Below are 14,753 nucleotides of genomic sequence, written 5' to 3'. Positions count from 1 at the left end.
CTTTATTCTACATACAATAAGTCAAGAATATGGGTTGCAAACTGTTAGATTATATAGAGATGATGCCCTTTGCTGTTTACATGGAATTAATGGACCACAATCCGAGGGAATTAAGAAAAATATTGCTTATCTTTTTAAAGAGAAATTTAACCTAAAACAATAAAAACCAACTTAAAAATTGTAAACTTTCTGATGTTACCTTCAACTTGTTAGAAAATACATTCCAGTCATACAGAAAACCAGGTGACCACCCATTATACATCAACATAAATTCTAAACCACCCCCCAAGTATTACTAAATCCATACTAACTTTGATATCTAACCGAATTTGCAATATTTTATCTAGCAAGGAAATTTTTGATAGAGAAACATTATTTTATAACAGCGTGTTAGCAGCAAATGGGTATAATGAAAAGATTACTATTATTATCAAAACCAAAATCAAGATCACAAAACATTATTTGGTTTTATCCTCTGTTTTTGCAAAATGTAAAAACTAATGTCGCAAAAAAATTTTTAAATCTAATTGAAAAGCATTTCCCAAAAACACATAAGTTTTGCAAATTTTTAAATTTTGCGAAACTTTATTTTATAAAATTAATGTTTTTTGTTTCAACACAATTATTCCAACATGTAACTACCGGCAACCTGCACTATGTCCTTTGCAAGGTATATGTCTTCATGAAAATATAATTTATGTCTGTAATGTAAAAACATCACTGCAGATTAGTGGTTTAAATTATATTGGTTTAACGGAGCACACCTTTAAAGATTGCTGGTACAAACATTAAAACTCCTTTCAATACGAAAGTAAAGCTAATACCACAGAACTTTCTAAATATATCTGGGAAATAAAAAAAAAAGGGATTTTCAAACCCTATTCTTATGTGAAAGATTAATGATAGGGCGGAACCATTTAAACCTGGAAAAAATTTATGTAACCTTTGTTTAACCGAAAAATACCACATTATTACATTATCTTTGAAACTATTGAATAAATGAAACAAATTAATATCAAATTTCGTCACAAAAACAAATTTGTTATCTGCAACTTTAGCATCATCTAAGCTAACACAGTATTGCATTTTTGTATATAATTTTTGTTGTTGTTATGGTTGTTTGTAATGTCTGATGATCGCATAAAGTGTGAAACTCTGAGTTATGTTACAAATTAAATTGTATTTTACTTCTAATATAATATATATTTACTTTACTTTAGTATTGAGCACTGTCTACTGAAAAATTACTTTTATTATTATTGTATATATATACATATATATATATATATATATATATATATATATATATATATATATATATATATATATATATATATATATATATATATATATATATATATATATAAATTATATCAATAAATGTCACTGATAACTTCACACTGAAAAAACCATCTGCAATAGCTTCACTTTAGTGACTAATTTGTTAAATCATTTTGATCAAACTGAATAATTTAATCATTTTATATAATGGTAAAAAAAAAAAAACTCACCAACAAGCATCTTTACAAAATAAAACCATTTGCTCAAACAATCATTGCTCTCAAGGAAAACCTTAGCAATTGAAAGGTGAGATAAAATATTGGTAAGATCACTTGCGATTGGCCAGTAACAATGCTCTTTGAGTATTTTATTGCCACAATCAACAAGTAGTATACTTCTTGTAACTCCTTTTAAAATAAATTTTTTAAAATTGGTAAATAAAAAAAACTTGAAAAAAACTTTATTGAGATATAATTTTTTAGGGAATTGTTTAATTAAGTATTAATTTTGTTAATATAAATAATTAATTGTTAATAAATTTAAAAAAATTTACTGCTTGAATTGTACCTTCAAACTCTACAGGTAAATAATCTAAACACTGTCCAATCATTTTATCAAGAACAAAAATAATTATTGTTAACAGATTCTCCTCTTTTACCATTTTATATGCCAGTGATTCATTACTGAACAATTGAACACTAACATGAACTATACGACTACTTAACTGATCAGGATTTAATGATGTAGTCAACATTTTACCAATCGCAGTATATTGACGACAAAACAATTGTGTGAAAAATGTCTAAAAAAAGAACTTAAATAAAATATCAATAAACTTTTTTTCATATATATTATGTTGATTTTTATTTATAACATATTATATTAATTATATAAGAATATACAATAAAGTTAGAAAGTTTTTTAATAAAATTCATACTTTGTAGTCAGGAATAGGGAGTAACTGTAGAAGAAATGTTGATAGTTTGATAGGAAAAGATAACTTAACCAACCATTCCATAAAAAACTGAAGATAAGTTTCTTTGTAATCTTCAACACCAAGCCAGCTATGTCTGAAACCATGTTGATAATCAAAAGTTTGTTTACATAACAAATCACCAGTATCAATACTTGAAGATGGTATCTTAATATCAGTCGACATTTTCACTACTTGTCTATTGTTTTCAAATTTAGTAAAATCAGAAATTCCACATTGTTTATTTGGTAGAACATCACATTTTTTTATTGCCATCATTTGACGTGAAACTATTATACGAAGCGCCTCAATCTTTGAGAACTCCCTCAATGTTTTTAAGAGGTATGTAGAAGAATTAAGTACACCTAAATGTAATAAATTTAATATACTATGCTAAAGTGTCATAACATAATCATCATAACCATATATTGCTGACCTTGAATTGTTAGAAGAAGTTGGCACCAGGTCGACAAAAAAAATTTGACACTAATTGGCTACCATAAAACATAGAAACGAGGTCAGCAATTTTTTGCTGACCTCAAAAACTTTTAGGTCGGCATTGCCGAATGCCACCCTAATTCATAGGGCTGCAAGTAATTACCTAATACTTGTAGGATCACATTGTTTCTATTCACTTGTTTATTAAAGTTTACACATTCACTGTTGTTTTTAAAATTTTATCATTGTGTAGAGATCTCCGTATTTTAGTTATTTTCTGATTTTTGTGTTTTTATTATTAAACTTCTATTTTTGGTACTTAAAACAAATGTTTAAAACAAATGTTTAAAATACTTAAAAAAACAACTTTCTACAAATAGAAATTGAAACAATATAAATTGTAATCATCCGCATAACAAACTGATTTTTATCATTTTAAAATATATTTTTGTGTTAGTAATATGAATTTATAAAATAGAAATGTGTCAAGACAAAAGTTTTATAAAGAAAGATTGCCTAAAATTAAAAACAAAAAAATTTTACTTTTATAAATTTCTTATAATATAACTTATTATTGCGCAAGTGTTTTGTATTAATACAAATTATATCTATTTAAATATACATATTTTAAAAAACAGTCATTGCTACCTTAGTTTTTGATCATAAAAAAAAAATGTCAACTGTCAGAATCTTTGTGTCACAATTACAAAATAATTTTCAACAAAAGCACTACAGGATATCAATGCAAAACTTGCAAATGCTATGGATATTCAATTTTTAGCTTTGCTAAATCAATTTTATAAATGATTATTTCTTTTGTTTTGTAAACCATTTGTTTTTGTAATACCTAAGAAATAAGTTTGCCTAAGTAAAAGCAAGGCTCCTCATCAACAAAGTAGAAGCTCCTCATTAACAATGTAAAAGAAAAGCTCTTCGTCAACTCAGAGCAGGTTATCCTGCTAATGGTAACATGTAACCCAGTACAACCTGCTCCATGTCCTGCTATCTTGTTGGATACCTTTTTTTTAGGCAAAGGCTAGGAGAAGCCAACTCTGACTAAAAACACCCCCTGGCTTTGGGGGTCTTGTTTGAATAAAGGCTAGAGATGGTTTCTCTGTAAAAATTCTCATCTTGGGCAGATGTTAGATGCATCCAGCTACAGTCTTGTAAAAGACCTCCTTGGCAAAGACTTAAGGGATAAACAGATTCTATCTGTTGACCAGCTTCACACCAGTTCTTCATCTATCAGGCAGGCATAGATGTATTTATTATACATTGTTTCCAGTTTAGGATGTTGAATGCTGAATCTTCTTGACTTAATGAATGGGTTTTACTTGTGTCACCATTTTTAAGACTAGGCAACTCATTCTAGTATCTCCTAATGAGAGTACAGCTCTAAAATTCAGTTTTATGGTTCTGAGGCCAGCTGGTAGTCATATTTCCTAAATCTATGGTAGCTCTCAGAGAGGCTAATTCCATCAACAGCTGTAAAGAATCAGAGTACTAACAGTGCCATGTTGGGCATGGATAGTGTCCCTGTTCTTGCATTGGTGGGCATTGTGGAGGCCACAATTAGACCCTTTTGTTATGGCTTAGGGTTTATTAATAGTAATGAGGCAATTTGCTTGGATTATTAAATAGTGTGCTGAGCATAATCTGTGCTTTTCTCTTACAAAGTTCACTAGTCCTACTTGCTCTTTATGATACTAATTTAAGAATAGCTATCTTATGATCTTAGTGTTGATGGTTATCTTCCTTTAATTTGAAAAGGTTCTAATAGTCACATGTTTGGCCTGGGCATTTACATTCATAAGAATTCACCTATTTATTGGGAAACTAGGTTTGAATCCACAGAGTATTCTTTTATGTGCTTTTGTTTAGCACCACTTCGCTCTGTTACTTGTCTCTTTATTATGTATAACTCTCCTTCATCTCAAGACTCTTTTCGATGTTGTTTCTGATCAAATTGACCAAGTCCTTTCACTTTATCTCTCAGCTAATATGGATATTGTTGGTGAATTTAATGCTCATTACACTGAATGGCTTGGTTCTAGTGTCAGTGACTCTGCAGGTGTTACGACCCACAACTTTTGCCTCTCTCAATCTCAAATAGTCAACTTTCCAACTAGCTTTCCAGACAATCAAATCATTAACCTTATTTATTCAACTTAGGTCTTGTTTCTAATCCTGTCAGTACTCAGTTTCTCCACATTCACCCTTACGTGCTTCTGATAATGGTTTGATCTCTCTAAAACTATTATCTCATTCTTCTTCATCATCAGAATCCCCCTATCATTGTATCTTTACAACTACCTTAAAGATGATTGGTACTCTTACTGTGATTTTCTCTGTGATAGCCCTTGGGTAGAAATCTTTCATTTTCCTACTGTCAAATTTGCTTCTTATGTAACATTGATTGCTTGACATTTGTATCACTTCAGCTTCTGTATCTAAAGTAATATCCTGCTTAGACTCTTCTACAGCTTGTGGTCTGGACAACATACCTGTTGTTCATACTTGTTGTAGTCTTGCAGAAGTGTTTTCTAGAGCTGTCTTCTATACTTTCAAAACTATTTAATAAATGCTAATCAGAGTCTTGTTTTCCATCCTGTTGGAAAGCAACATCTGTTATTCTTATTTTCAAAAACTCTGGAGAGCAATCTGACTCATCTAACTACCACCCCATTAGTCTTCTTTCTATCAGAAGCAAGCTTTTTGAGTCTTTAATTAACAAGAACTTAACCCTTCATCTTGAATCTAATAACTTACTTTCTGATCATCAGTATCGATTTTGATCTTTTTGTTCTACAGCTGATTTGCTAACAGTAATAACCGATAGGTTTTATCGTGCATTAGATAGTTGTGGAGAGGTTAAAGCTATCGCTCTTGACATTTCTGAAGCTTTTGATAAAGTTTAACATGCTTGTCTTCTCCATAAGTTTTCTACTTACAGTGTATCAGGTAACATCTTTAAGATAATTGAATCTTTCCTTACAAATCGATGTATAAGAGCTGCCCTCGGTGGACAGCACTCTTCTTCATTTCCTGTAACTTTAGAGGTTCCTTCAGGTTCTATCTTTTAAGTTGTAAATTATACAATGTAAAATTCTGTTAAAATCATTATTTTAGATGGATGAATGTTTTTAATCCATATACTTGCAAATCAAAAATCTTATAGACATATGTACTTTCTTAAAATATTTTAAGAAAGTACATATGATCATTAAATACAGAATGTTCAAAAATGGAATGGAACAAATATAAACTGAAAATATTTTTAGAAAAAACAATATTTTTAAAGTTATCTTTACATTATTAAAAATGCAAAAAAAATATTTTTTTCTGAAAAAAGTGGGGCATCTCCCCAATTGCCCCAGCCTTCTGGTCATCTGCTCTTGAAACAATTTTAACACACATTCATCAGGACTTCACGAGTGCTAAAATTTTCAGAGCTCCAGTTTATCTCGAAAGTAGTGGAAAATCTATCACAAGATTCCACTACAAAAAAAGTGGGGGCATGATCCAGCCCCCTTTCCTTCCCTCCCCGGTGTCTTGGGCCTTGAAAACAACTTTAACGTGAAAAACATAGCATTACAGAAATGCCAAAAGTTTCAGAGCTCCAGCTAGTCTGGAAGGTAGTGAAAAATTAATTACAACACTCCGCTCCAAAAAAATTGGGGACCATGCCCTGTTATCCATATATAGAGTCCATATACTTGCATATCAAAATCTTTATATTTTTTGAAAGATCAATAATATAGAATAATGTGTAATATAAATTTTTTTGATATCATCAAGGCTACATGGGTTTCTTGACCATCAAAATCAGGTGCATAAAAATTGCCTAAATTTATTTAAATTGATATTTACAGGTACTTAAAAAGATTCAGGGTCGTTAAAGTAAAAAACATTAAAGCGAAAAAGTGGTTTCTATTAACAAACTTTAACAATTAGAAAAGGCTTTAATAAAAACAAGTTTTTATATATATTTTAACATACTTAAAGTAATAAAATTAATAGCATAAAATTGTTGATAAAATATTTATTTAAATTATTAATAAAAAGTTATATAAATGCAACTTGAAACCTCTAAATAAAAGTTGCAACTTTGAAGGGACAAGAGGGGCCTGGTTAACATCTATTAAAAGTAAAATGGTCATATTTAAGGATCTTCTTGGAGCCAGAAGCTAAAATTTTCAAAGAATTTTTATTCTATTAAGTACTCTCAACTGTGTAAAAATCAGCAAAATCTGAGATGAGTGATATTTTTAAAAATTTCTGGGTCATTTGACATGGAATTATAAAATGGGCACTGCTCTAAAAAGCTAGCGCCTCTTGTACTATCTACTAAAATTCATTCTCGTGTTACTCGTCTTTCAATTGAACCTGTCATTTCGAAAAGGAAATAAGTCCAAAACTTTTAATAGTTAGTTTATAAGTTTGAATTGAAAATCTCTGTATGATTTATGTTTTTTTTATAAAAAATAAAAAATACATAAGTTATATACGTTCTTTATTTATCTACTTCTATGTTTAATTTCTTTAGCAACCTAGACATTACTTTAATAAAAATCATATTTTTGTTGATTTTGAAAAGTTTTAGTAAATGGACTTGTGCCCCTTTCAAAATGACAGGTTTAATTAAGCTTCATCCTTTTACTGTGACTGTTCTTAAGTACTCCAAAAATTCTTTTTTGTCTAGTTTTTCTCCTCAAAAATCAGTTCTTCAGAATTCCCTTCTTCCTTCTTACTTTCCAGATTCAGATTCCAGATTTTAACTCCTATTTAGAAATTTTATAATTTTAGTCATTTTTTGAGATGATATTGATAGCAATGGTGATAGTTTCCTCAAAAGGAAGTTTGTAAACAAACTTTCTACATTAAAAGAAACTAGATAAACAGAAGTTCTTAACTTTTTAGTTTATTGACAAATGAGAAAGAGTCCACATGGACACATCAAAGTGCAATCATTCATTTGTGTGTGAGAAGTTTCACAAACAAAAAAATTGCAAAACAAAACTTCTTATTGCAAAAAATATTGCTGTGAACAATAATAATAAAATAATATTACTGTGTGAGGTAATATTTTAAATAAGCTTTTTAAAGCTTATTCAAAATATTATCTATACATTGTAAAAAATTTTGAGATTTAAAAAAGCTATTTGTATCAAAATAACAAGATTGTAAAAATCTCAAAACTAGGATTATGGTGCCAATGATGAGACCAGGATTCTGGATATATTTTCCAGAATCTTGGACCATTAGTAAAAAAGGTTGATTAATTCAATATTTTTATATAAATATAGTATAAAACATAGATGCTTATATATACATATATACATAGATGTTTATATATACATATATGCAAATATAAAGATAAAAATTGGGAGATCTACCCATATGCTATTTTGACTATATTACTTGATAAATAATATATAATGTTTGCTCTAAGCAATCAATTTAACAAATTTGATATTTTAATTGAATGAATTTAACACATTTTTACTTTTAATTTTAACATTTTAAGATAATTTAAAAAAACTTGTTAAATTCTATTAACATTAAAAAAGGGATATTAAAACCCTATTATTCTAAAGTCACATAATAATAAAATAAGTGTAAAAAAAAAAAGATTTAAGTAAACTCACCTTCATTTGCATCATTTATACATTGAGATTTAACTTTCTTGTACAAACACTTAACCATTTTTGGGATAACTATATTTGCCAAAGCAACTAACTCATCAGGAATACTTCTTAAAGAGCTCTTTTTTCCGTGATTTGGACAAAACCTATATATATATATATATATATATATATATATATATATATATATATATATATATATATATATATATATATATATATATATATATATATATATATATATATATATATATATTTATATATATATATCATTATTATTATTATTATTATTATTATTATTATAATTATTATTATTATAAATATATTTCAGAAAACAGGCATTTACAATTTAAGTGCCAGGTCCATAGTTTTTAAAAGAAAAATATTATTTTAAAATTTGATTATGTGAATGCATGGAATTATTCACTAAGGTACAAGCCATCAACTGTTTACGAAAAGAATGTCTCAACTGATTATGAGAAATATGTCTGTAGTTTAAGATAATTAATTGTAGAAAAGCATGTCCAGAGTTTAAAATAATTGTATAAAAAGATGGTAATCTGAGCTCTAAAAGCATGAAAGATATACTATCATACTTGTTGTAACCAAAAAATATTTTAGTTCATTTGTTGTAGCAATACTGAAGGCATGGCTTTGTTTTATCATTATAATTTTGTAACAGAGGAGCACCATATAAACAAATGCAATATGATTTAAACAATTTAACCTTAAATCTGGTAGAGCATAAACGAAAGTGTTTAATTAGAATATTCATGTGTGTGTAAAGACCCTTCACCTCCTTAGTTATATCAAGATCGTCGTTAGGTCATTTTTAACTATATGACCAAGGTATTTAAAAGTTTCAACAAAAGCAATTTTATACCCTGTTACGCATAATTCTGGGAAAGAGTTTGATATAACTTTTGATTTTTGAGTTGGATTAAACACCATACATACAGTTTTCTTGGTATTAAAGGACATGTTAATTAAAAAAGATTCCTTATTTGTAAAACTAATTAGTTTTTGAAGAGAAAACCAAGAAGGTGCAATTATACATATATATTATTTATAAATAACATATATATTATAACTATTAATTATACATATTAATATATATATATATATAAACTATAAATATATATATATATATATATCTCTATATATATATATATATATATATATATATATATATATATATATATATATATATATATATATATATATATATATATATATATATATATACATATATATATATATATATATATATATATATATATATATATATATATATATATATATATATATATATATATATATATATATATATATATATATATATATATATATATATATATATATATATATATATATATAGTCATGGACAAAAGTTTGCGACCACTGCAACTTTTTACAAATAACACTCAAAATTTAGAAAAACAAGTAGTAAATTATAAATCAGTACATATATTTCAAATGTTTACTCACACTATACAGGTTAAACAGCATGTCTATTCATATTTTAGCATTTACAATGAAATTCTTTATTTTTGAGAATATTTTCAATACGTCCTGGCATCGATTCACACAGTTTCTTGCAATAGTCCGGCGTAATCTCCTGCACCCACATGCATTTAATCCAGTTGATGAGGTCATCTTCAGAACTTGGGCTATGTGCAGCAATCTTCTGCTTCATTACAGTCCAAACATTCTCAATAATATTGAGATCTGGACTGTTGCCTGGCCAAGGTTCCAGTAGCGGGATGTTTTCAGAACCCAGCCAGTCCTTAACAGCCTTGGTACCATGACAAGGTGCGCCATCATGCTGGAAATGAGTGATGCCATGTATTGGTACAAATGGTGGCAGCTTATCCATCAGTATACTGAAGTAAACAGCACCATTGATTGTTGTATTTTTAGACATAATCCAAATGCCGGCACGACCGCTACCAGAGACTGCTCCTCCCCAAACCATAACTTTTAGAGCCTGTTTGACTGTTGGTATAACGTACTTTGGATTATGCCTCTGATTTGGTGGACGTCTGACATGTCTACAAAATGAGTAGAATTGCGTGAATGTTGTCTCATCTGAAAACATCACTTGTTTCCACTGGGCTAGTGTCCACTGCCTGTACTTCTGACAAAACGCTATGCGATCGCGAATATTCTTTGGTGAAAGCTTCGGCTTCCGTGCTGGTCGGTAAGATTTCAAGTCTGCATCAAATAATCGTCTGCGTATTGTCCGACTGTTTGGTTTCTTGGATGGTGATCGAGGCAGTTTGCCTCTAATGGCACTTGAGGATGCTCTTGGTGATTTTTTTGCTGCCTTTATTATAGCATTATCCATACGGTTGCTTGTAACCTTCGGGCGCCCAGCGCGTGAACGGGATTTAAAACTTTACAGCTCTTGATTTCTCTTTACAGTAGCTACAACAGTGGAATGTGAAATACCGAGCTTTTTGACTATCTGTTTTATAGAAATGTTCTCTTTGTACAAAACAACAACCTGAGCTTGCTTTTTAGATATCAGTTCTTTACCGCGTACCATTTTAACTAGTACTGCTTCAAATAAGGTCTCCGTAATATAAAATGTTTCAAAATATTTCAGTTATATCTGAAAATAAACATGTAAACATCAATTTTAGACTCTAATTGACAATTAGCACAAATTGGTACAAAATTGTAGCACTAAAGTAGCCCAAAAGCAATTCAGAGTAGAATACATTAAAAAATAAGCGAAAATCGCAGTGGTCATAAACTTTTGTCCATTACTGTGTGTGTGTATATATATATATATATATATATATATATATATATATATATATATATATATATATATATATATATATATATATATATATATATATATATATATATATATATATATATATATATATAAATACGAAATAAATTTTTAGTTTATGACAAATATCTCAAAACAATATGTAATAAAAAAATTTTTTGTAGTCAAATATTTTTTTCTAAAAGTAATTTATGAACTGTATCAACTTGTTTTTCCGTGCAGTAGCCTTATTCATCAAGGCTTGTATTTTAGAGGTAAAGGTTAAGTTGTTATATGAGATTGTTTTGGAGGTAAAGGGTTGTAAAAAATAATAGCAACCTCCAAAACTGTAATGGATGCTTCAGCATTCATTAATACATATAAAAAATGCTGTTACATGTATCAATATGTTTTGTATTCTCTTTTTTATTATTATTTTAAATATTTTTCTATATAGTATAATATGGAAATACTATAATATTCATGTCTGCTTTTTTTTAAATGTTATGAACCAATATTTTAAAATCTCAAATAATATTGTCAATTCTACAGAAATCAGAGGAAATTCCATTTTTAAATGGATTGATAATAATTTTACTATTGTTCACAAAAAAGTTTTCATACTTTTATGCGATTATGCTTTTAAAATTAAAGCAGAAATAATATTAAGTATACCTACTTTAACTTTAGATAATAATATAAATACTATTTATATGGTTTTTATGCTAAGTCAATTAAGGTTTAACAAGTCTTTTTTGGTGATTTTTAATAAACAGATTTTATTTTAATAGAATAATACTAGAGTGAAAGTTAATAATCTAATCAATGAGGGTTTCAAAACTTAAAATGACTTTTATTATCAATAAAGTATTGGAAAAAATACTGGAGCACAAGTGTTGAAATGTTGAAGTTTATTTCTTATAAAAATTAACTTATTGATGATACCTGGGCATCTTTCCTGTTAATATGAAGTTCAAATATATAATTTATAGTTGAATATTTTTTTTATACTTTAATTTAACACCAATGTTTTTAGTATTATAATTAAATGAATCTAAGATTATATCGTTGCTGCAAAGCAAAACTATCTTAAGTCAATTTTTGGAAAAATTGACTTTTTTGGTTTAAAACACTCCTTAAGTGCACAAAAGTCATATCACCATGGTATGCACCAAAATTGATTCAACTTTTGCAATGAGTAAAATTCAAATATCTTATGTCCTAAAAAAGATAATTAAGAGACATTGTTGCTGCAAAACAAAACTATCATAAGTCCATTTTTTAGCAAAAAAAAAAACTTTTTTAGTTTAAAATACTTATTACATACAATAAATAACTGAAAACAAGTAGATTTAATCAAAAAAATCAAAAGCAGTGATTAAATTTAAAACTTTAAATGTGTTTTTCTCAGAACAGCCAAAACGGACTTAAGATGGTCTTGTTTTGCAGTAAAAATTTATTATTATTTCTAAAATTTTGCCATATTTTATATAGTTTTAAGATTATCTTAACCATTTGCATTGTTGCTTCTCATAAACTTAAATTTTTAATTTGTTATATTATGAAAAATAATAACATATTCTATAAGTGTTACAATTTGGTTTAATTAAGAAGATCAATTGCAGTGATGAATTAAAAACTTTAAATACCTTTTGATAAAATGGACTTAAGATAGTCTTGTTTTGCAGCAACAATATTCAACTTTATATAAATAATTTTTAATTTGCAAGACTCAATCGCAATTTTAAAAAAAAACTAAAATAAAATATTGTATATGTAAAACTAACCCTTCCTTCTTCAATACTGTTTCATCACCACAGTCACATGCTCCACCTGCTTGGCTTTTAAAGATATTAAAATCATGACCTTCGTGATTACCTGCTAAAAAACAATCTGCGCATAAAGACATGCAAGGAGAAATACCACAATCTCTACATCTATATGCAAAAAAATTTGCATTCCATATTAAACCACAAACTAATGCACTATCATAGTCATGTAATTTTTTAAAATAATCTCTCGGAGATAAACCACCAGCAATTAATATTTTTAGCCATTTTGCAGAAGTTTCATCAAATATGTTGTTTGGGTTTAAAATCGCTTTTAAAACACGCTTTAAAATTCTTTTTCCTGTATTTGTATTAACTCCTTCCTTAATAACTTCTGCAATATCGTTAGACCAAATTTCTTCCATTTATTGTTTACTTTTTTTTAACCAGCGTATTTTTTTAGGTGACTATTAAACAGATTTTTCATTTTCTGATGACATCAAATCCAATAAGGAAGTACTACCTGACAATGCTTGGATATAGGTCTAACGCAGTACTTACTACTTTGTCGTAGTAATTTGTTGTAGTACTGTTTACGTTAAACACAATTTTATGTTGATATTTTTATTTTTACTTTTCCCGTTCAGGTCCGCAACAGCGTTAAAACATTGCAATGATCGGAATTAATACCAACAATAACTTAAGAATAACATCTTAGTAATAATAATAACTTAAGAATAGCTTCATAATAGTAACGTATAAGTATTTATTTAAATTATCTTTTATTAAAAATAATTTAAATAAATAACTCCTAATATTTTATTGTGACAATGTTTGTAGACTTAAAATTAAAACCAGTATTTTAATGTATAATATTTAAAATAATCATTATATACAAGGCCGTAGACAACTTTTTTAGATGTTTAAGCTAAGCAAGTTTGGAACATGAAAAAAAACTCCATATTTGAGTATCTTTATATATATGAGGAATGAGGAAGTTATGTAAAAAATTGCAGTGATTGGAGACAGGGAACAACAAAAACCCTAAAACCCCCAGCCCCAAATATGAGGGCAATGAGTCAAAGTTATTTTTTTTTATAGTAAAATTAATATATATTTATTGATGAATTTCAAATTTGATTCAATAGTCTCTTGCTGTTCGACTTTTCAAAAAGTTTACAGCTGCCTCAAAATGAGGGTGATGTAAATTTTGCATGGTCATAATTTCAGAACACTAAGAGAATAATAAATGAAATTCAAAATCTGTCAATGAATACAAATTTGGTTTATGAATGCAAAAATAAAAACAATTTTAACTTATTGCCCTCATATTTGGAGCGGGGGGGGGGGGGAGGGCTAGCTTTTAAGGGTTTTTGCTGTTCCCAATCTCCAATCACCGCAATTTTTTGCATAATTTCCTCATTCCTCATATATATGAAGATACCCAAATATGGAGTTTTTTTCATGTTTCAAAGTTGCTTAGCTCAAATATCTAAAAAAGTTGTCTACAACCTGGATATATTCATAAATATTGTGTAATTTTTTATAATCAATTATATCACAATTTCTTATAATCCATTATATCACAATTAAGCTTTCCGATTACATTTTTACAAAGTAAAAAAAGGGTTAGAAACAATTTATATGGTGAGATACTTAGTAAAAACCAATTGGTTTTTATTAAGTTTCTCTTTAAAAAACTATTGGGGTGAAATCTGTTAAAAATGTCAACTCAAAAAAAAAAAAAGTGTTTAAAGAATTAATTTTAATTAAACCATTCTTCTACCACAATGTATATAAGTTAGAGTTGAAATCTCGGGATCCCATAGTTTTTAACATCTCAAAATTCCTGGATTAAGAATTTG

General features: G+C 27.9%; 1 protein-coding gene across 2 annotated transcripts in view; it reads right to left on the bottom strand.

Moving 5' to 3' along the window:
• Positions 1–13,550, bottom strand: part of LOC100206554 (E3 ubiquitin-protein ligase ubr3) — a 99,078-nt gene extending 85,528 nt beyond the window's left edge. Inside the window, exons 1-5 of one of the 2 annotated variants that reach the window (XR_010641542.1) lie at positions 12,907–13,529; positions 8,341–8,483; positions 2,219–2,619; positions 1,849–2,083; positions 1,512–1,688 (exon numbers count right to left, since the gene is read on the bottom strand). Coding sequence is in view for 1 of the 2 variants with exons in the window: in XM_065809107.1 (XP_065665179.1) it covers positions 1,512–1,688; positions 1,849–2,083; positions 2,219–2,619; positions 8,341–8,483; positions 12,907–13,313 (1,363 nt within the window). In the remaining variant the exon portion in view is untranslated. Of the gene's footprint in view, positions 1–1,511; positions 1,689–1,848; positions 2,084–2,218; positions 2,620–8,340; positions 8,484–12,906 lie in introns of both variants that reach the window. The other variant, XM_065809107.1, reaches the window with a different exon arrangement.
• Between the last annotated feature and the right edge of the window lie 1,203 nt (positions 13,551–14,753).

The sequence above is a fragment of the Hydra vulgaris genome, chromosome 11 (assembly GCF_038396675.1).
Source record: "Hydra vulgaris chromosome 11, alternate assembly HydraT2T_AEP".
NCBI lineage: Eukaryota > Metazoa > Cnidaria > Hydrozoa > Anthoathecata > Hydridae > Hydra > Hydra vulgaris.
The sequence above is the reverse complement of the archived record's forward strand: the minus strand, read 5'-3'. Positions and strand labels throughout refer to the sequence as shown.